The sequence below is a fragment of the Eucyclogobius newberryi genome, unplaced genomic scaffold, assembly GCF_026437365.1.
Source record: "Eucyclogobius newberryi isolate DKJ021-1_F unplaced genomic scaffold, fEucNew1.0.hap1 SCAF_21, whole genome shotgun sequence".
Classification (NCBI taxonomy): domain Eukaryota; kingdom Metazoa; phylum Chordata; class Actinopteri; order Gobiiformes; family Gobiidae; genus Eucyclogobius; species Eucyclogobius newberryi.
The window spans coordinates 13,311,035-13,333,691 of NW_027315846.1; the positions used below are offsets into that span (position 1 = coordinate 13,311,035).

The following is a 22,657-nucleotide window of genomic DNA, read 5'->3' on the forward strand; positions in this document are numbered from 1 at the left end:
ACACCACCATCCTCCACCCAAAGCCTTATCTGCTTTGCCCCACTCGTCCACTGCCTGGACCGGATGGCAAGACATGGCTCCAGCACACAGTGGCAAACGTGCACAGCTTTAATGTGTTGTTTGTACATATGTTTCCAGTCTTGCAAGTTAAAAGTTGGCCTATCACCATTTACTATTATTGACCTATCGTTTGATAAATGAGAGCTGGAACAACATTTTATGGGACTCTATATTATCTCACATTTCCTTTGCAATTGTTGGGAAATTGTGGTTATTTCTTTGTAATTCGATAATCTTTGTGCTGTCGACTCGTTTTAGAAACTTTCATGTTTAATTCCGCTATTTATGTATTATTCCTGTTTTTTGATGAATTGTCTTGGAGATTATCCTGGTTTAAAGTCATCGTTTCAGTAGCATAAAGCAGTTTCAGTATTATTGTAATATTTTCTGTATATTTCACTTCAAATTTTATTATCGGGACAGGCCTTGTTAAAGAGGCCTGTTCATAATTATTTTGAATTTTCATACTTCTTTTTCTTTTCTTTTTTGACACCAATATTGCAATTTTTTTTCTGACAAACATTGCAATGGTAATAGATTTGCTATTTTGATTCAGCAGTTGGATTCTGTTCAACATGCACATTTTAAACATGAGAGCATTAACATTTGGAAAAACAAAGTTAGCAGCTTTTAAACATAATAACAGAGGATATTTTGGTGTTTCAATTGCGACCATTCAAATTGAGATTTTGGATTTGATTGCGATATACTGTATTTTGAATTGTTCTTTTAATACCACGTTTTAATACCATGTTGATTCCTAAAACTGCCCTTTCTGAAGTCCCAAGGATTTCACTGCACAAATAAGTACACAATAAAAGAAACACTTCATTTTGTATGCAATTTATGACCATTATTATTCTGTTAGATATTGATTAAAACAGCACCAATGCAACTTGTAAAAACATATTGCCCAGATAGTAGGTATCATAAACCAGGTATCACAAAAGCACTAGATAAGACAGAAATCAAAATTAAAAGTACACATTTGGCCAAATAAATACGTTAAATTCTGTAAAAGACAGGAATAACTATAACTAAAAAGAGGATATGTATTTTAATATTTTTGCATTTCATTTCCAACCCAATCGTATGAGCGCTTGGGTCATTGTCACTGATGAAGATTTTTCCGAGCTGAATACAACTTCTGGAAGGTATTTTCAGGACAGCCGAAATTCTAGAATATTACGACGGTATTGACTTACGCCATGTTTGGACAGTTGAAATATTGGCTCTGTGCACCGATACGTGACTCGAAGTGCTGAAGATGTTTTTATGGTTTATTCCCTGTTCAAGTTACTCAAGGCTAAAGTTACCGCCGTATGTGGGAGTGTTGCTGTGTGCGTTTCATGTGTGTGTTTTTGCTGTAGGGTGCAAATCTGCTCTCCAAATGTCCATCTGCCAAGCTCGCAATCCACCTGAGCCCTTTCTCACATATGAATGCATGAAGTGGCACCCGTGCTCCCATAGCACACATGCTAACCTTGCACCCATCCGATAATACACAACACAAACCCACGTTGGCGCCATTATTCCTCTCCGATGAGACCGGTCTTCTTGCAGCAATTTGCATAAAAACATCTCACCTTTTCTCAAACTGTCACCCTGATGTAGCTGCAATGCACAGTGTGATATCAACATAACGAGTTTTCTGACAAGGATCCAGAAATGCACAGATACATATTTTACAACAGGTGTTAAGAGAAGTGAGGGTGAGAATAGAGAATCCACTGGCAAAACTAAGACAAAAATAAACACTCCAGCAACTACAAACATCAGGTTCACAAAATCAGCATGATGTGTGTGAACTGAATGCTGAATTAAATTAATTATGACTAATATGGTGATGCAAATACTGCAGCTATTTAAACGTTTACTCTTTCAAAGTGGAGTTGAATCAAGTTATGACAATCATTCATCAAATTTTAGTTTTTCGATTGTGAGAAAAAAACATGATGCTATAAAAACAGCCAGATAACATTCTTAATGCTTATATTGTGACCTGAACAATGATCGATTAACTGAAAAATCTGGACATCTTTATTTTTGTTTTTCTGCCTGTTCTTTATTATTATTACTCTAAATTGTCAAAAAATACATAGATTGTTTAAGTTCAAGGGTACGTTCTAACAATCTACCCATTGTCATGCTACATTAAAAGCTGTAAAAATACTTCCTTTACTTTATGAAGGCCTAAAAAGGTTTTTCTTCTCTTTTGGATTCACAAAATGTTTTGTCCTTCTAGTAGTAATAACGTTTTAGTTAGCATTGTGTTGAAAATCTGACTTTTTTTTTGTCAGCAGTTATCTGTGCTGTGTGGTAGTTTCTTGGTTGTACGGAAAAAATATTTGATTCATAGTTTGAAAATCTTACAATGTATTGACAATTTTGTATTTAGGAAACTGGTTTAAAAAAAAAAATCAAAACGTTTATTCATATTGTGAGGACATCTTTTGAAAACCAAAAGCAAAGCGAAGGTTAGAAATAGTATTTTTTAAAATAGTTTATAAATTGTCAAAAAATACATAGAATGTTTAAGTTCAAGGGTACGTTCTGACAATCGACCCATTGTCATGCTACATTAAAAGCCATAAAAATATGCTTCCTTCATGAAGGCCTGAAAAGATTTTTCTTCTCATGGATTCACTAAATGTTTTTGTCCTTCTAGTACTAATAACGTTTTAGTTAACATTGTGTTGAAAATCTGACTTTTTTTGTGTCAGTGGTTATCTGTGCTGTGTGGTAGTTGTTCGGAATTTATTTATTTTTATCCATAGTTTGAAAATCTTACAATGTATTGTCAATTTTGTATTTAGGAAACTGGTATGAAAAAAAAAAGAATCGAAACTCAGTTTATTCATATTACGAGGACATCTTTTACTGATTTGTTTGACATCTGTGTTTTTAGTCTGAGTTTACAGAACAGCGCACCACTTATTAGTACAAGGATCCAGTGCTTGTGCTGTTGGTGATCGTACAATTGTGCCAGAGAACTGAGCCTCCTTTGAACATTTTGTGACAGCTGGCCAGTAGTGGACTATTTTGGCAGCGCGTACCTCTTGGGAATGTTTTCTGCCTTTACAGGGGAGCTATTTTGAATTACAGTGTGATTCATTCAAATGGAAACAAATGCGAACGACAACAAAATACGTCCTGTTTGAGGGAAGGGAAGGGGGAGACCGTTTCTATCACATTCTATTAGGCGTCTATTTTTGGTGCCACAGGATACCCAGCGCCTGTGTACAACCCTTTCAGTGACGAATGTGTTTGCGTGAGAAAGCAGGGGTGGGGTGCCTTCCCACAGGGCGCCATGTGTGTCTGCGAGCAAGCAAGCAAGCAAGTGTGTGTGTGTGTGTGTGTGTTCATGTACCGCAGATGGATGAAATTGGGGGATATTCAGTGTTTTTCATTTTGCCTGCAGGACTGTGTGCGTATTTGACCGAGAAGGTAGAATCGAGCGACAGCATGTGTGTACAGTGGCGCTCTCTTTCTCTCTCTCTCTTTCTCTCCTTCTCTTTCTCTCTCTCTTCTCCTGGTTCCCTCCCCTGCAGTGATGCTGTGTGTGCATGCCCATTAGCTTGCCCAAGTGAGCGCACAAGCCTCCCCAGTGAACGCGAGTTTGTCAGTGCAGCTACGCCATGCCAAGCCGAGGCGATGTGTGTGCGCGCGTGCGGATGGTGCCTGCTGTCATCCCAGGGTAAAGCCTCAGGACATATAGGGTCACATGACAGACAGCTCGATCTATCTGCACACTGCATCATTTGGTATTCTGGGCGACAGTGGTAGCCGGGCGGGAGGGTGAGGCGCGTAGAGTAGTGGGAGAACAATAGAGCTCATCAGTGCTCTGAGACCTGGCTGCAATCAGACACATACATTGTACCAAAGCACACACACAAACAGCACTCCTTTATTATGTATTTCACACATAGGTATCAAATCATGGAACCAATAATACAATGGCAATAGCATTGTTCTTCATGGAGATTTCTTGGAGACGGATATATTTTATTATTTATAGATTTGAAAATCGTCCTCTTTTTTCATCTTCTAATTAATTTACGTTAAAGAAAAGAAAAATGTGTTATATACAGCTTGGTGTATAGTATCTAGTCCATATTTTATTATTATTATTATTATTATTATTATTATTATTATTATTATCATTCTGATTTTAAAAAGAACGCACACAGGAATGTTTGATTATTTCGCTAATGCAGTATACAAACTCGATGAATACTCGTCATTGTTTTCAGCAGGTTAAAGGCTCAAATCACCATATGATGTGATAAAACACTTCCATGGGATCTTTAGAGCTGAACATGCAAATTCTCTGGAGAAAAAAAAACAACAATAAAAAAAAAAACAGTTGCGCTTACGCTAGCAAATGGCCCCATGCCGGGTATCAATTCCCTTTGCAAATGGCTGAAATTACAAGCAAAATAGCCAAATCTGCGTAAATTGAAACTTTTATGAGTCATTTATGAGAAATTTGTTCCAATCATATGCAATTTAAGAATTCTATTGTGATTGGACTTGGTTGGCTGCAAATCTATACAAAGACGTACTATGCAAATTGATGCATACGCATTTTTCGCCTTTGGTTGTCCTTATCATTACTTGGTGTTATTCATGCAGGTTTGAGTGATCCTGTATTGTCCTGCAATTTAGTCACGAGTGTGCAGCATTACTAAATCAAAATGTAAAAAAAAAAAAATGTAATTAGATAATACTCATAATTTGCAAATATTCTCTACCTTGAAGCCCTCATTCGCCAAATTTCAATCTTTATTTTGCTGAAAATCTCATTCGTTTTACTAATTGACTAATCCAAAAAAAGAATAATTGACTAGGTGACAGTTGCAGCCCTAGTTCGGCTGATATGTCGTGTCGCCACTAGTGCTGTCAAAAATATCAAAAATCAATTCTAAAATCAGCATTGAAACCATTTTAAAAGGATCTTGAGATTTATCAGAACTAGTATAAGATCACACGTAACAAAAATAAAGTACTATCGTTTTGTGTTGAAAATGTCAATCTATTGTCTAAAAAAGAAGCATATAGATATATATCTATATATATCTATATATATCTATATATAGATATATATATATATATATATATATATATATATATAGATATAGATATAGATATATATCTATGTATATTACATGTTGTTCATGTGCTGTTCTTGTCAGATACATAGAGAGCTTTTGCCATGCCCCCTTTTTAGTTGACTAATCGATCGGCTGAACATATTTTTAGATGACCAAGAAAGGTTATCTTTGTGTGTGATGGATCGTTACTAAAGTAACAAGCAAAAGCATGACTCTTTAATTAAATCTTAATGGAAGTTTGCTTTGTATAGCACTCAACATTGATCTTCAGACTGCTACTATCTGCCCTGATTTAACCTTGAAGTATCTATCAAGTTCAAAAGTTGCTCCAGATTTGCTCATTGCTCTTGGTGCGAGCCCTGTTTGTGTGCAGTCCTTTTAGGTGGTTGCCCGTCTCGCTCCCCGACCTTGGCGCTCTATAGCTGGCGGGCTGGAGAGATGGTGTTAAGGCTTCTACCACCGTAAATCACCTCTGCCTCCTCTCCCATTCTTTACCCTCCCTCCTCTCCCTCCATTCCTCCCTCCTTCACCACAATGTTGCTCTCTGCTCCTGCTATCTGTGCTGATTGGACTCTTCCCAGTCTGATAATGGACCACATATACACGTGACACACATACCGCAGAAGAAAGGGAGAGACAAAGAGACTCATCAAGTAATTAAGGCCCCAGCTCTCCCTTGGAAATTAAAGGAATGGCCCTTTGCTCGGCGCTCACTCACCGTCTTCCTGCTGGGCTGATTGCTTGTCTGGCTTCTCCTCACCTGAGTATTCCTCCCTCTCTCCCAGCCAGCCTACCCAGAGTGCATTGTGCTTGTGATTACCCCACAGTGGGTAATTGCGGCAGTAGTTCGCACCATGTTATTTCTCCCACTCGCTCCTTTTACGGGCGAGGCAACTCCCTGAATGACGACTGTGGTTTTAAAGGAGCTTTTAGCTTTTAGCCAAATGCCTGTATCTGCAGTGCCATATTTTCAGCACATTCTTTTGGTCTTCAGAGTCTGTTCATTTAGAATCTCCAACGCTCACCAATGAAGGCTGTTTGACATCACAGAGAAATGTTACAGAAAAATAACAAGAACTTATTTTCCAATTAGTTAATACTCCAAATGTCTGTCCACAAGCATTTGCAAAGGTAGAGGGGAAGTGCCCATTATTGATGTTGAAGTTTTTTATGCCATTACTTGTGGACAAGTTGGCAGGTTCCTTTCCAACTTTGTCCTGTTGTAACACGGTTTGTTAGTTTGTTTTTTTCTGAGTGGATTTGCCTCATTATGAAGCCTTTTATTATGGCTAAAGCTCTGCAAGTCTGATTTAAATGCTGTGCTGCTGTGGTCATCTGTTTACAGCCATCTCTAAAATACTAGAAGACCAAAGACCAACAATATAGCTTGGAAAAAATACTTTGTCACCCCCGTGCTGTGTAGTGTTAAGTAGTTTATACCGCTGTATGCTTATCCCAGAACTGCTTCTGTTTCAGAGGTGGTAAACAAAGAGCAATACATGCAAATACATTTCTGTTCACAAAAAAAGTCACACGGTCTAATATTTTATTGAACCACCTTTAGCTTTGATTACAGCACACATTAGCTGTGGCATTGTTTCAATAAGTCATTCGATTTAATTTCAGTTGCACTATTTTTTACCAATTCCTCTTGTATGGATGAAGGGAGAGAGTGATCACTGCACAAAGTCTTCTCCAGCTCAGGCCAACGATTCTCAATGGGGGTCAGATCTGTAGTTTCTTCTTCTCCATATGTTTTCTCTGCTTTGATGCCAATATTGATTGCTCTTCTCAAACATACTGAAATATTGTCCATGACCACAGGATTTGTTTTTCCACGTGGTTGTTTCAGAAATGAAAAGCCGCTCACTGCATTAGTTGGGTTTAAATACCGTGTTGGAGCTGAAAGACAATCCCCCATGCAGCATTTATCCAATAGGAGGCTCTATGAATCCAGGTGGTGACATTTGTATATTAGGCTGACTTTATTTTTTTTATTTAACTATGTTCTTTGACATTGCAAAACAAAACCAAAGAAACAGCGTTATGGGAACTATTACATTCAAATATGACACACTTTGATACTTGAAGACTTGAAGCCTGAGAATCTTCAGAGAAATAGTAGTGCAGTTGACCTGTGTGTCCAGGAGGCAGTGAAGTGCTCTGAAGACAACAGGATATGGAGGAGCGAGCAGCAGCAGCACAGAGAGATTTCATCTCCTCTGCTGATCTGCAGAATGTAGGTCAGGCAGCCCCAGTCATTTGAGCCCAGAGGAAGCTGTTCTGTGTGAAGACTTGTATGAATAAGACATTTGTGTCTCATGTAAAATATGCTTATTTGCACTGGCCTCTTGTCCCCATGTGTCATGTGTGTTTCCATATGGCGAGTTTGTGTTAAAACCCCTATCACACTTCACCAACATCTTCCATGTTGCCCTGCACATAACCATACAATTCCTGTTTCATCAAAGTTGTATATTGCACAACAGCAGCCTGCCTGCCCAAGCTATTTACAGTCTGTACCTTTGCTTTGATAGATAGAGAAGCACAAGAAAGACCAGCCATTGCTCCTTTGTATTCAACAGCTGCTGGGTGAGGGAAATCTGCTCATTGGCCATATGTGTCTTGTATCAAAAGGGAGCGAATAGATGCAGTGCATGGATAAAGTGTATGACTGTGTAAGGGCTGGGAGCGTCTGTGGATGTGTGCCCAGGCAACCCAGTCTCCACACGTCTGGTTACTATGCAACGTCTCAGACAGCTCTGGATGTATGGATTTGGCATATTTTCACCATATATTTTCTCTACTGGCAGACAGGAGGTTTGAGGGGTCAGAAAATACAAAAAGCATCATTATCAGAGTAGTTTTAATCCATCTATTATTATTTATAGTCCTTAGAAATGATTATAGTTATGCTACAGAATTATAATCTCAGCTAAATTAAGTACAATCACAACTAAACAAAATACACATGCACATAATATCAGACCACAGTGTCAGATTCAGTATGATTTTATGTTGTAATACCATCTGCATTCATATAAAGGAGTTGTACTAGTCTCCCAACAATGCAAGTTTGCCAGTGAAAGATTCCTATGATAATTTGTCCATGTATGGATATTTGCCAGGTTTCGCATGGCCACAGTCACTGTCCATGGTGCTATGTCTTTACACCATTGGAGAAGCACAGTTGTCCCATTGTACTGCTCTAATGTGCAAACCCACCTTTTGTCACAAAAGTTGGCCGAGTGCTTTACTCAGGTCCCTCTGTTGCTCGCAGCAGACTCAAAAGACTGGTGGACTGTCCAGGGGAATGTAGGCTGTGTCCTGGTTAGGAGTTACAGAGCTGTGATTTGTCATCAGCCATCACATGAAGACCTTGATCAGAGGACAGAGCCATCACTTACATCCTGATTATAATGACCAGGCGCCTGCTAGAACTGGATGTGTGCATGTTGTGTGACTGTGTGTGTCCATGTGTCCGTAAAGAGCTTTTTATACTATATAGGCACAAATTATATTTAACATACGGTTGGTGTGTTTGCATTATACTTGGTTCATATTCTAAACACAATCATCACATTTGAAAGAATATTGAAATCGCTAAATTCATACATGTTTGTAGAGGTCTAAACTATAGCAATGGCATTTCCCCCCCCCCCCCCTTAAACAAAAAAAGCATAGTTCACAGGACATTCTCTTCCTAAATAATTGCTGTCTTTGCTGTTTGATAATTGTGGCGGTTTGAAGTGTGATTTGATTCTGATTAATTGTGTAGCGCTCCTACGGATGCACTCCAAATAATTCAACGAAATTATAATGCATTGTATTTATATAGGTCCTTTATGCTTTACATTGCATTATTCACTCCAGACTTGGTGGTAGTAAGCTACTACTTAGCCACAGCTGCCCTGGGGTAGACTGATAGAAGTGAGGCAACCAATTTGACCACCAGATTCATACATGGCAATGGGAAACGTGGCTTGCCTAAGGACTCAACAACAGTTTCCACTACAGCCACAGCTGCCCCACTGTGGCACACATATTCGCAGTGGTCGCCCATCCATGTACTAACCAGGCCATATCGCGCTTAGCTTCTGAGATCAGATGAGATCCGGCTTCTCCAAAACAAACTTGCGGTCAAATGATTGAGTTCACAGTCTGCCTTTGTGGTTTTATGTAAATGTTTTTTTCAATGCGTAAACAATCACCTACAACGCATGCTCCCTGTTACCGACACAATCACGCCTATTATTCATACTACAAAGTAAGTGGACAGTAAAGGTTTTGTACTGAAGAGCAGAGAAAGCCCCCCTGTCGGTTCAAAGTAAAGTCTGCTTCCACACGTAACTGCAGTTGTGTTTTTGCATAACGCACCAGGCTTTGAGTGCTGCCTGTGTGCTGATGGTGTCAGTCCTCAGGGACCCACTATTGTTTTGATTTAAGCTGCTTTGAGCTCGCCTGTGAATGACTGTGTGAGTGCGTATATGTGCGTGTCGATGTGTTATGGGCGTCTGCTGGGCTCCCTGTGGGGGCCTTCAGTCTGTGCGATGGTCCCTGTGCACCATCAACACCTCATCTGTTCTTCCCCATACATTTTCTCAATTAGCAGCCGCCCAAGTTCTGACACAGAGAGCGTGTAGCACTCCATTGTTATCTATTACCAGTCCCATTATTGGACTGTTTTGGCACGGGATGTTGTTAGATCTTGTGTTCCTGCCCCCTCCCTCACTTCCCTCTCCTCCTCTGGCTTAGCGAAGGATGGAGACTGGAGGAGAGAAATCATGGAGGCAGCATGGATCATTAGCTATATTTGTCCCCACTTCCTGCAGAAGATGATAGATCTAGCTAATTACCCCATGTTGCCAAGCCTATCGCACACGACACGCACCCGTCGTTATGTTGGAAATCAGCGCAGGCTTGGCGTGTGCCGCATAGCTGATGCTATATGACTATTCATGAAGCTGAGTTAAAGAAGCAGAGCAGATTTCTGATACTGTCGGGGCTGTATGTGGATGTGATTGTTGGGGAAATGATTTTAATGATGCATGATCTCTGTCTTGTCTCCTTCTGTGTAGAAAATGAGTTTGGAGGAAGCGTGGTGAGCCTCTCTTCTGCAGCTGATCGCCACTGTGGGAGCAGAGGTCTGGACCAAAGAACTGTCTAAACCCAAATCACATCAGGTACAGTCACATCTTTTCATATTGGTAAGAGAAAAAACAGCAATAACTGACTAGACTATGGTTGTGGTGAACGTGAAAAGGAGGTCACAGTGTTAATACTATATGCATTCGATAGTTGAAGCACAATATTTATAAATGCAGCACCTAACTTAATTTAGTTTCCGCATTCACTTATATTACTGCATTTGAAACATTCCCATATGCTGATATGGCCGCTTATGAAACAATAAACTGACAAATAAAATGACAGCATTGGTTTTTACACCGTTAGCATTTCTGAATGCTAAAACAGTGCTATGGGAATGCTTACTGCTAATTTATTCTCCCATCCTGTAACATTTTACATAAAGCTCTAAAAATAATAAATCTATCATGTCTAAATGAATATGTTGGCTATAATTATGTCGCTGTCACTTTGGTTGCAATCACAGCTCTGTTTAAATTTAACCCTTGAGTGTAGCAGCAGCGTGGCATTGCTGGACGGGCTGATAAATCGTCATATTGAGTTCACATCACAGCTTTTCACGCCTGAGCGGACCTTGCGCGAGCTCACTGTCATCTACTAAAGCCATTTTCAATACTAGTTATGAATCCCTCACCAGATTCTCCTCCCTCTCTTCTCCTCTCTCTCTCCCAGCGCCCACTCAGATGCTATCTCGACCACCCTTCACATTAATTCCGACACACATAGCATCGGTTCTGGCACACATGTTTACTGTCATGAGATGATGCATGGTGTAAATACCTGTTTGCAGGGAAATTTGAAAATGCCAGCCAATGCCGCTCACGGAGGCTCCCCGCTGCTCAGCTGTACACAATATTGTTGTGATGTGAGCGCGGAAGAGAGGGCGGGGCTGGGCCATATGCTTAAAATGCATTCACCCCCCCCATCCACAAAACAAACTTCAAGGTGAAAACAAAGGGAAGTGATAACAACATGAAATGTGGTGACAGATGTCTGAACAGCCCCTTCCCCCATCAGCAGCATTACAGTGATAAGCTCGTAGCATATACAGAGGCCTTGTGCACATTACAACAATCACAGCGTTTCTTATCACATCTCATTCGGAATAATATACACATTTCTCACCATCATTTTTTGGCATCAAAAAGCCAAAAGTCTTGTGGAGTCTCAGCTTGTTATTTGTCAGTGTCTAAAGGAATTTCAGTGTCCTGCTTTGAAGTGGAAACAAAGTAATAATAACACTTGTTGGCTTACCCATTTTCTTGTCATTGTCAATGTTTTTTTCCTCCTAAAAGGCACATTACTACCTGCATTTGGTTTTATTAAAGATTAAATATGTGCCTACTCAAAATATATCATTTTGAACATTATTTATTATATACTATGGGCCTTAAGTGGAATTCAAGTGACATTAAACAGAAGCTACAATGTTATTTTAAGGGAGGAAAGTGTTTTTCCCCACAACAACACTCAACAAATTCAAAATAACTAAGCAACTAACTAGTCATAGCAAAATGACACGCATACTCTCCGGCTTTTTGTTTCCACGGCAATGTTGAGTTGAAATGTCCCCTTGTACAAAGATTCATCATTGTGCAGTAGTGAATGACCACTTCAGTGTTATACAAAGAGTCAGGCGTGAGACATGTACAGCCTGTATGAATGTGCGCGGATGTTATTCACCTGGGCCCGTGTCGCCATTGATCTGAGCTCTAATTGACACAGACAGAGGAGGAGTGGGCTTCCTCCTAATCCGCTGTAAGCAGGCTCACCTTCATTATAGCGCTGACATTTTCCCAGGAGGTGTATTAGGATGATAGGAAAAAAACACACCCAATATGAAGAGCTCGCCGACATATGGTGTGGCACACTGTTTCCCCGGCCTGACACTGACAAGGATCTCTGAGAGCGGAAAGAGAAGCTGCTGCTGCTGCTGCTGCTGCTGCGCTGCTGCTGCTGCTGCTGCTGCTGCTGCTGCTGCTGCTGCTGCTGCTGCTGCTGCTGCTGCTGTGGTGGAGGCTGATCATTAATGCCATCAGTGCAGATGTGTTTTAAGAGTTAGGTGACGGTGTTTTGGTCAAGTTCGCGTCACGGCCGGTTGAATTGTTAGATCAGTACTATGAATACATTGGTTGGGAGTGAGGCAGAAATTACCGTGGATGATTCTTTCTCCTTATGAGAGATGGGTCAAGTAAAGATATTTCAGTTCCGTAGTGAAAGGTATAATATATATTCAGTGGCACAGCATTCTGAACTAGAGATCGACCGATATGGATTTTTTTTGTGTGGATGTTTGGGAGCCAGAGAAACCAACAGCGATAAGCTCTGCGGATGTTTTTGAGGCCGGTATGTAAGGCAGAGTTAAATTCATAGCCCTGTTTTACCACAAACTTACAGGAAATAAATGTGGTCATGTTTTGTGCACTTCCCTCGTTGCACTTGAGTGTTAAAGTAAAGCTTTGTGTGTATTCTTTAGGCAGCAGTTTGACCAAAATGCATGGAATTAAGTATGAGAGCCGATACGCTGAAAAGTACAGATATTGTCCTGATCTATGAACTCAACTGGACATGGGGCTTCAAGTTTATATATTAATCTGGTTTAAATTGAGTGTGGTCCCGCTCCGAGTAATTTATACTGTGTTAGTGTCTCTAATCTGAAATAGAATTAACATATTAGTGCAGCCCTCTGACCTGCAGTGCCTTCGTCCAAAGGGGTTTTAGCCCCTACTCGTACATCATAAATTGTTAAGGGCTTTGAATGTGTTATTTGTGGATGTTCCTAAATATTCATGCTCACTGGATTCTGACGTGCCGCAACCCTGTTTGGGTGTCTCTTTTAACTAAACATGATTTATTAACGCCACACTTACTGTACTGTAGAAGCCCTCCGTCCTAATGGTCTGTTTCTTTATGAAGGCCCATAAATGTTTCAAAGGGAGAAAAATAAAATGATGGAAGGCGAGGAAAACGTGTAAATCTAATTAGCATGAAAGGAAGAGACTGATCTTGATTAGTGGATTGTGTAGGTGTTTGCAGAGACATTTGACAGAAATTACGTGCACTTGATAATTTATATGCTTTTTTTAATTAAATATTGTCTTTATCTGCAGAGTTGTGTGGCGGTGTGTGTGCGGTTTGAAATACATGCCCGAAAAGTGTATGTCAATCAAACTACAGTGTGGGAGTACGTTCATGTATTTTTATGAATTTGAAAGTTTTTACTTTTGGCACCGAATTCTTTGTTTTAGATGCAGAAACTATTGTTCATACTGGCTCCCACGTCTTGGATAAATTAAGGACAAGCAAAATAATATATAGAATGTTCTTTATTTTTATGATGAAAACATTTTAACATCATTTTCTATAGTTTGGTTAAATGTATATATATATATATATATATATATATATATATATATATATATATATATATATATAAAAAGATTTGGAGAAAGTGCTTGCAATCGTTGATGTTCTGGTCTATCAGTATTACATGCTTTTTATATAGTTTATGTCTTGGCCCTCATCATATTCAACCTTCAGATGGATGTGACTGATAAATAAGTGAAATCAGAGAAACAGACAAAATTACAAAGGACTAATAACTTCACAGATTTCTACAAAGTCAATGAGTGAGGCACTTAGCACTGTTATTGATTTGATTCGTATATGTATTTTGTTCTAAATGATAGATAACAATATGCTTCTGCTTTTCTCATGCGTCACTTAAATAAAAAACCTGATTTCGCTGCTCTGCCTGAGTTTAACTTACGACACTGGGGAGGGGAGTGGTATCGACTATAAATCCTATACAGAGAATTTCAGTCTGGATTTACCAGGCAAGTAAATTACCTCTATTCACCCTATTCCGGAAGTGGACATTAATTGTGCCCCTCTTTCCTCTTTTATTTATTTATTTTTTGCACAGAGCTGCTGATCTCAATAGTAAATAAGAGCCATTGTCAAGCGGCGTATTGTTGGTGCACATGAACATTGAACATTGATCAACCTATACTTTATATGATATTTTAGAAGCAAGACTTTTGTCTAGTTGTCTTGTCTAGAAATACCACAACAAGAAAAGTGGTGATCTGTAGCAGTCAGAAGCAAAAGTGGACAGGATGGAATAAAGACAAAAAGGAGTTTTAATGTACGAAACAATAGTAAGAGCTACTATTGTTGCCTAATCAAAAACCAGTAAATGGCAACCTTTGATACAGAAAAACACTCCTTTCATCCCAAAAGACTCATTACATGATTATTTGTGTCGTCATCTTTATTTAGAACAAAGAGAAAGTCTTTTTTACACCGCTTTAATCATATACTCGACGCTGCCACTCAGACTGTCAGTTACGCTCATCTGAGAAGATTTAAGTGTTGCAAACATCAGGTGTAAATTACATTGTTTGACAAAGGCCAGGAGTCTCGGGAACCTGGGAGAACATGCATCTAAATGAAAGCTCATTTGGGCGCGCTGTGAGCTGGGTGTTTAACAGCTTGTTTGTGGCTTCTCTGCAGATGGAGGTGGATGCAGACGATAAGCGCCATCGCACACGCTCAAAAGGTATCCGCTCGAATGCAGCCAGCCCACAGCCCACAGCCAGGGTGACCTTCACTCCCCCTGCGCGCGCGCACACACACACACACACACACACACACACGCACACACACACGCACACATACTTCTGCACATATATAGTACACCGTGCACACAAGGCTGCACAAATCCACAGTCACAATTCACTTGGCTTCTCTCGCACAATCACAGAGCCCACACTAAATGAATCTGGGCGACAATGAGAGAGAGCACCAAGAGCAGCTACAGTGCATCAGACTTATGACACACATTCAGAAATAACACAGTATTTTTATTTTCACCACCACAGAATGATAACTTCTGAATGACAAGATGCAATGTTAAAAAATGGCTGAATTATTTGGAAAAATCAAAATAAGCAAGGCCAGGCAGGCAAGGCAAGTTTGTATGTAGAGCACAATTTGTACACAAAGAAATTCAAAGTGGTTTACATAGCAGGGGAAATATGTTAAAAAAAAAGTAAAAAATACATTAGAAAATTTACTTTAAAAGAAAAAAGAGCTGATAGATATATGCACAGCGTAACAGAACTCGTTTAGTAGATTTGAAGCTTCAGAAATCTAAGACACGTATTCCTCACATGTCACTAAAATGTCTGAGATGAATTAAAAATATAAATTAATCTTTTGTGTTGTAGGATTCTATATTGATTATTTTCATAGTGGACTGCTGTCAGCAATTAACAAGTCAAACAGCAATATTTTGAATGATTAATAAAGACCTTAAATAGGCGCCCATAAACAGGAAAAAGTCATGTAATAAAACCCATAATGGTACCAACATTTTAGCCACTCAAATTCTCTCTCTTTTTATCTTAAAATGACATACTTTAAATAACCCTATGCGTTCACTGTTTTTACATTTTTTCACATAAATAAATCTCTTCTCTTTTCACTTTACACTTTTTTTCATATTGTAAGGTTCAACTGAAAAAAACAAAACTGAAAAACGTTAAAACCCTGCTTGATTTAGTTTATTTCTGGCCTATTTTGTTAATGATTCTTAATTTTTTTGTATTATTTATTTATTGTCTAATTTTAATAATTTGCTTTTTTACTTGATGCATTAAATAGGCAACACCAGGTGAAAATCCAGTTCACTCAAGTGCCCATTCTAAACCTGCATAAAAAGAGGGTTGTGTCAGGCAAATGTAAATTATGATCTAGATTTTGAAATCCAAATGAACAATCTCTGCTTTAGAAGATTTAACGAAGCCTTCGTCATTATACGTCATTACATTTGTCAAACATGACCAGGTGTTGCCGGTCATTTGCGTTACAGTGAATCAAGTCTCAGCCCATTGTCAAAGGTTTTCTGTCTTATCCACAGAGATGTACTGTACCAGGCTGCAGCCAGTCCTGTTGCATAATACGTGTCTCTCTCTTTCTCTCCTTCCCTCCTGCTCAGTGCCTGTGGATCCTGCATTAACGGAGCTTTTCAGGTCAGTGGGATTGAAAAGGTGCACACAAACACACAAACACACAAGCACAAGCGCACGCAGCTGCACGATGGGGACACACTCAACAGACAGACTCTAAATTGTCCCATTATTTTCTTAAAGCCGAGCCGGAGACAGTCAAACATTACCTGCATCAGCTGTCACCAACCAGCCACACGTCTGCTTTTTCCAACACAGTCTGAAAGCACATTGGCATCTTTTATTATAGTAACATATGAAAGATGCGCGATGCAACATTTCTGATCAAGGACTCTGCTGACTACTTATTGACTGAAGTGTTCCACAATATGGCATTAAACAAATCTGTCTTGGATTTATTGGATAACACGTTTTCCTAATGTTAAAATTACCTTGAAAAACTAGCATTCTAACTGTGATCGAACTCGCCTCTCCACAGATCTGACCTGTAATTTAGCCTGGTGGTCTCAAAATGCATGTGACAGTGACATTTTTTTGCATTTGGTGGCTTAGTCCTTGTGGTAATTAATGATCGTAGTTTTACATCAGTCAAGTGTCAGTTTGTAAAGAAAAAATGAAATGTGAAAGTTGAAAATTACAGGAAGTAAAGCTGAATTCTAAAACAAATTCTAAAATCTCTCTGTCTCTGTCTGTGTCAACAATAAGTGACATTCCATCAAAAACGTAGACATATTTTCTGAGAGTTTAAACAATCATACTACAAAAAAAAAAATGGTGTTTTCAAGTATTGCCAGTCGTCAAATCATCATTATTGTCTCCTTCATATGGATTTTGGCCCTCATTTACAGTATGGTTGCTAGGTAACAGTTATGTTGCTCATGTCCATCCGGGAAGTTGCCTTATTAACTTCACAAAAATGGTCAAATATGTCAATTATTTTAGCAGAATCTTAAATGTAATCATGTTCATTATGTTTTAAATGTGTAGTGTATGCACTTTAATGCCGTACTGTGGAACTTCCCAAGCAAAGCAATAACATCTCTATGGAGACATGGTGGTGTATCCTCAACCAGAAAAGTATAGCTCACATTTAGTATTAACCCTTGAATATGAAAACAATATGAATACATGAATCACAAGCATTTCATGTCTAAACAACAGGAAATGCAGAATGTACTTACAACATGACATTTAAAACACTGAAATGTCTGTTATCATATAATTTGACCCACTGTTCAAACTCAACACTATAAATTTTCTCTCCCAAACCAAATAAGCTGGATTATTCTGCTTTTGTGTCGTGTTTTTGATGATCTGTAGCGTGATGGCCAATTATCAGTTCATAATGCTGTACCAGTCTTCCTTCCTTGCCTTGCAGCTCTTTCTGCTGCACTTGTGTGGGCGGAACGTAGAACAAATCTCAGATTGATTGTGAATATTTTTTACATTCATTGTGAATGTTTTTTTTAATACAATTCTAGGAACTATGTCTTAAAAATACAACTGAGTTAGTTGAAAATATGCAGGGTATGTTATTGGTACATGCAGAAATGGTTTTATTAATGAGGCGCATTAATAAAACATGTTTTGATAAAAATGTATTGTTCACTTTGCAGTCCCAAGCCTGGATAAAAACACATACACTATTGACATGTGGATTCAAATAACAGTGTTTTTAATACATCATAATGAGATTTTGATTTATTGCTGAGAAAGCATTATATTCCATCCAATGTATTGCTTTCTGGCATCTGTATTTACTATAGTGGTGGGCTTCTTTAAGATATATTTACACAAATATTTACACATATATAACTTGTCTAGTAAAGACCATCTGCTTGTCTCCATGTAAATGTTTTGCTTTGCCTATAACATTCCACAATATGGCATTAAACATCTATCTCCATCTCATTTTTATCCATCCACGGTAATAGTTTTTCAAAACAATGAAGAAGACACTTTCGTAGTTACACCACCTTTAATGTCTTACTGTGGGACATTCCAGGCAAAGCAAGAATATTTCCATAGAGACGAGGCTACACCAGAAAAAATGCATACAGCACCTTTACTTCTTACATTGTTCAATTGATCTTTTTGGAGCTTTTTATACTTTTCTTATTGACAATATACTGAATGTTTGGTGTATGCATGATTCACCCCTGCTGTTATTACCTATCATGAAGGTTATAGTGCGATTTCATATGCAATTTAAATCATGTCCGGGTTATTTTGGCTGCTCAGTCCTTTTCTTTTATAATACTGTATTCTTTTCATAGTGAATGTAAAGAGTGACCTGTTTGAAGGCCCTGTTGCCCTCCACTTCTCTTTGCCAGTTGTTCTCACTCTGCAAAAGTGTGTCCTTGGCTCAGTGTGCTGGGCTGGTTGGTGCTAAGATAAGGGTTCCTGTCTACCTATACATCAATAAATATTATTCCAGCTGGAGGATTACGCCGTGGCCTTTAGCTGATATCCATAGATTGTGAGGCCTTCTCTCTCTCCTCTCTCTCCTCATCTTTTATTTCCAATCCTCTACTCCCTCCCTCGTTCTCGCTCTCACCTCGACTACTCTCTCACTGCTGCTGCCTGCAGATAGTAATTAATCAGGCGATCGATGGGAAGCCTATCTCCAGGCCGAGGCGTCTATAATGTCGATAATGCAGCTCGATGGCCTCCCTCCCCGGAGAGCTGATAGTCTTCAGGACAAACACGCTTGACTTTGCATGGAGCACGCTGTGTGGCTTGGGTCAGACAGGCACTGCTTCTATTGGAGTGAGGCTGCATGGACATGGAAGCACTTTTTCAGTTATGGAAAGAGTTTAAGCATGTGTACTCTAATCAACTTGTGACTGGCCCACGAAAAACATGTTTTGCTCTGAGCCTCAGAAATCATGCAGTTTAAATGTTACATAGTCAAGTCCTTTAATAGATGCACTAGCAGTATGTGGTATGGGTTAACCATTTTTGTATTTTATAAAGTGAATATGACATTTTAAAACAAACCCTTTCACAACAAACATTTTGAAAAAAAAATCTCAAATATATAGGAAAAATATATAGAAAATATAAATCGTGCCCAGTGATCAACCCCCAGCGTTGAGTTTGAATCTGGCTCTCGACAGTTTGCTGCATGTCTTTCTTCAGTCTCATCCCAATTTTACCCTATAGTATTCCAATAAAGCCTTTTCTAACCAGACACAAGGGACATTAGGACATTAGGGCTGCAACGAATTACTCAAGTAAATCGAGTAATTCGATTACAAAAAAGCTTTGATTATTAATTTATTGCCTCGATGATCCGTTCAATTTACATAATTAATTAAAAACACATAAATCTGTGGCACGCGGAGCGCACATAACAACTTGTGGCGCCTTCGTTTCACACAGAGCTTGTTCCGCGTAGACCTGCAGCAACTAAAGCACAACAGATTAGAGAGCAGCGTGTTTTAAACTCACAAGTGACTGGGAAGAGTTTTGTTGTGTGAAAGAGCACGATGTTTTGAGCTGTAACTCTGTCATTTTGCAACATTAGCTCCTTGTGCCATTCACTTCAGCCTCCGCGAAGACGTTGGGACCGTCATCGTGGGACCGCGATTATGAAACAGAAAGTCCACGATGACGGGGCGAAGACAGAGGCTGAAGTGAACAGCACACGGAGCTAATGCTGCAAAATGACAAAATGCAGAGTTACAGTTTAAAACACCAGGGATCACTGGTCGCACTCAACATAAAGTTTTACAAACAAGTTTCTTATTTTAAGGCTACTGTAACTGTCTACAAACAGTCTGGTGAATTAGTCCTTTATATATATATTCTTTATATAGAAACAGAACAGTTTGGACTGGTGAAGTTGCTGTTTTGGGGACATGGGAAATTAAGAATAAAATGTGCTATTTTAAGCAGAAACTCTTTTTTTGTTATATATATATATTACTATAAACTATAACGTTTTCAAAAAGTTTACAAATGTACAAAAAACATTTACTGATTACTCAATTAATCAAATAAAAGAATCAATAGATTACTTGATTACTAAAACAAACGATAGCTGCAGCCCTAAAGGACACAACAAAATACTATCAATGACAATACGTCCACTTTCAATTATTTTTGTTATGATTACAAGTGGACAGCATTTGAGTGAGAATGAGAATTTGGTCTTCAGCATTTTTTATTAGTAGCTGCCTAATCCAAAACACCACTCTAATTACATGAATCACTTTTATGAAAGAAATATAAAGACATCTTCAGCAGCCGAGCTCTCACAGGTCTTCCCTCACATCTCTGCTTTGTGATTTGCATATTTACCGTCTGCATTTGTAATCATGCTTATTTGGGTCTATACAGCGTGCGGTTGTAAGCTCAGTGGGGCAGGAATTCACACACCAAGACGGTGCTTCATGCTGAAATAAAAATAACTCTCACCCCCATTTTTTTTTTTAAATGAACAGTTCTTCCTGCCATAATCCAATTTCACAAGACAAAAGGAGTTTTCTTGCATAACTAGGACAGCAAAGGCTTTTACTAATTATAGTGATGCAGGAAGATTCCTCCAGATTTACAATAAAAGATCAGTGATTTGATTTGCAGGTGTCATAACTGAGCATGTTCTGTGGTATCGTGCGCTGCACTTTTGAATACAGTCGATGCGGAATCTCTGGAAAAATCACCAATAATGTACAAGTAATATTGACTTGTCTTGTTATGCATATTACTTTGCTGCATAATAATTGGTTATATGGAATTGAATCAGTTCAGCCGGCATGAGTGAATTTGTTTAATTGCAGGCTGTGTAAAAACTATCAATAAGTAAAGATTTTGGAGGCGTGATTGTAAGTCAGATTGCCTCGGGCTGACATGTGGAGGTAAACTATTCACTGTCTGATTTGCATTCATTAAAGAATCCAAGGAAACCAAACCCAGATTTGCACAGATTCACCTTGAGCATGCAGACTGCATTGTCAGTGCTGTGTGCTTTGGTGCTGGAGTGTTGAGAACAGTTAAGTAAGGTGGATAAGTGCTAAAGCCCCTCATTTTTCCCCTGTCAGTTGCTCTGTCCCAAACAGAAGAAATAAGGCTGTCCGCTGTCGCCACTATCCAGGCAGAGAGACGCTCAGCCACTGCCCTGCTGTAATTGCCAGTGTCAAAGCTGAAACATAGCTCAACAGGAAATGATCACGTTAATGAAACATTTTAATTATTCAACAAAATTGTGGAACATGATGAGTGTGGGTGAATCCCTGACTGTTGCCACAGAGAGGAGTCTCCTAAATCGTAAATCCCATTCCCTTTGTTTCAGACATAGGAACACGCTGCTATTCCTTAATATTGCCTTTCCCTCTATGACGGAGGCACACGGATCTGTCTGCTTATAATTACTTGGCCTTGTCTGCTCGGGATTGCTCCCCACGCTGCCCACCTCAGCCCTGTGCCCGTTTACCCGCCGTCTTCATCCTCTGCAGCCATTCTGCCCATCGCCACAGGGCTTATGGTTTTGGCATGAAGCTGAGAGCTGCAGAGAACTCGAATAAAAGTGAGATTTTTTTTTCTAATACAATAGGCCTAGTGTGGAGGATAGATAATGAAAGAGGACTAAAAACAAACACTATATCAGTTCATCAGCTCTCCTTTCTACCTCCTAATGTTTCCTTATGTCATTGCCTTGCCTCCTACTCCCTCCAACCTTCCTTCCCTCGCTACCTTCCTTCCTTTTGGCTGCTACCCCTCCCATCTCTCTGGGCTGTCTCTGGCAGCGTTAATTCCCTCTTCAGATGGCGCGCTCTCATTTGCATACTTATCAAAGTGTTTGGACTATCCGACAGAAGCTGTAGGAAGGTGGGGTCATTAATATGTTAATTAGCTTCCCCTTCCTCTTTTCACCCTCGCCTTTAGACGCTCCGACGCGGCACACCATCCATATCCTCCTCCACCTCTCTCTCCGCTTCACATGCAGCCTTTGAATGTTTGAATACCCTCAGAGGCCCGCGAATGCCATAAGACTCTGTAGACATCCACCACTGGGGGCTCGGCTGGGCTCACAGTTATCTATAGTGCTGTGTTTTTGCATATGATTGTGTCGGCTTTAAGCAAGCACCAATTACATGTCACCAGTCATGGATTAGAAGCATTTGTATGAGTGTTGAGGAGACTGTGCTTATGGTATAGTAATACAATATAGAAGCATAAGTCATTGCTTTCTTGCTCTAAGGATATTTTAATTTTTAGACATATGGAATAGGTTTAATCTTCAATAAGGAAAACTCAATTTGCTCCCTTCATAGTGGAGCTGCATGCGAAATGTAATGACTCATACACACATACATTTATTTTGCCTCTTGTATAAAACATACATCAAGTATGAATCAA

The 22,657-nt window shown here is 39.3% G+C and overlaps 1 protein-coding gene across 11 annotated transcripts in view; it reads left to right on the forward strand.

Annotated features, from left to right (window-relative positions):
* Positions 1 to 22,657, forward strand: part of myt1lb (myelin transcription factor 1-like, b) — an 81,914-nt gene that overhangs the window by 15,047 nt on the left and 44,210 nt on the right. For all 11 annotated transcript variants that reach the window (XM_072458129.1, XM_072458130.1, XM_072458139.1 and 8 more), the window contains 3 exons: positions 10,253 to 10,357; positions 14,838 to 14,883; positions 16,324 to 16,357. In XM_072458129.1, coding sequence (XP_072314230.1) covers positions 14,838 to 14,883; positions 16,324 to 16,357 — 80 coding nt within the window. In that variant the 5' untranslated portion in view covers positions 10,253 to 10,357. The remainder of the gene's footprint in view (positions 1 to 10,252; positions 10,358 to 14,837; positions 14,884 to 16,323; positions 16,358 to 22,657) is intronic.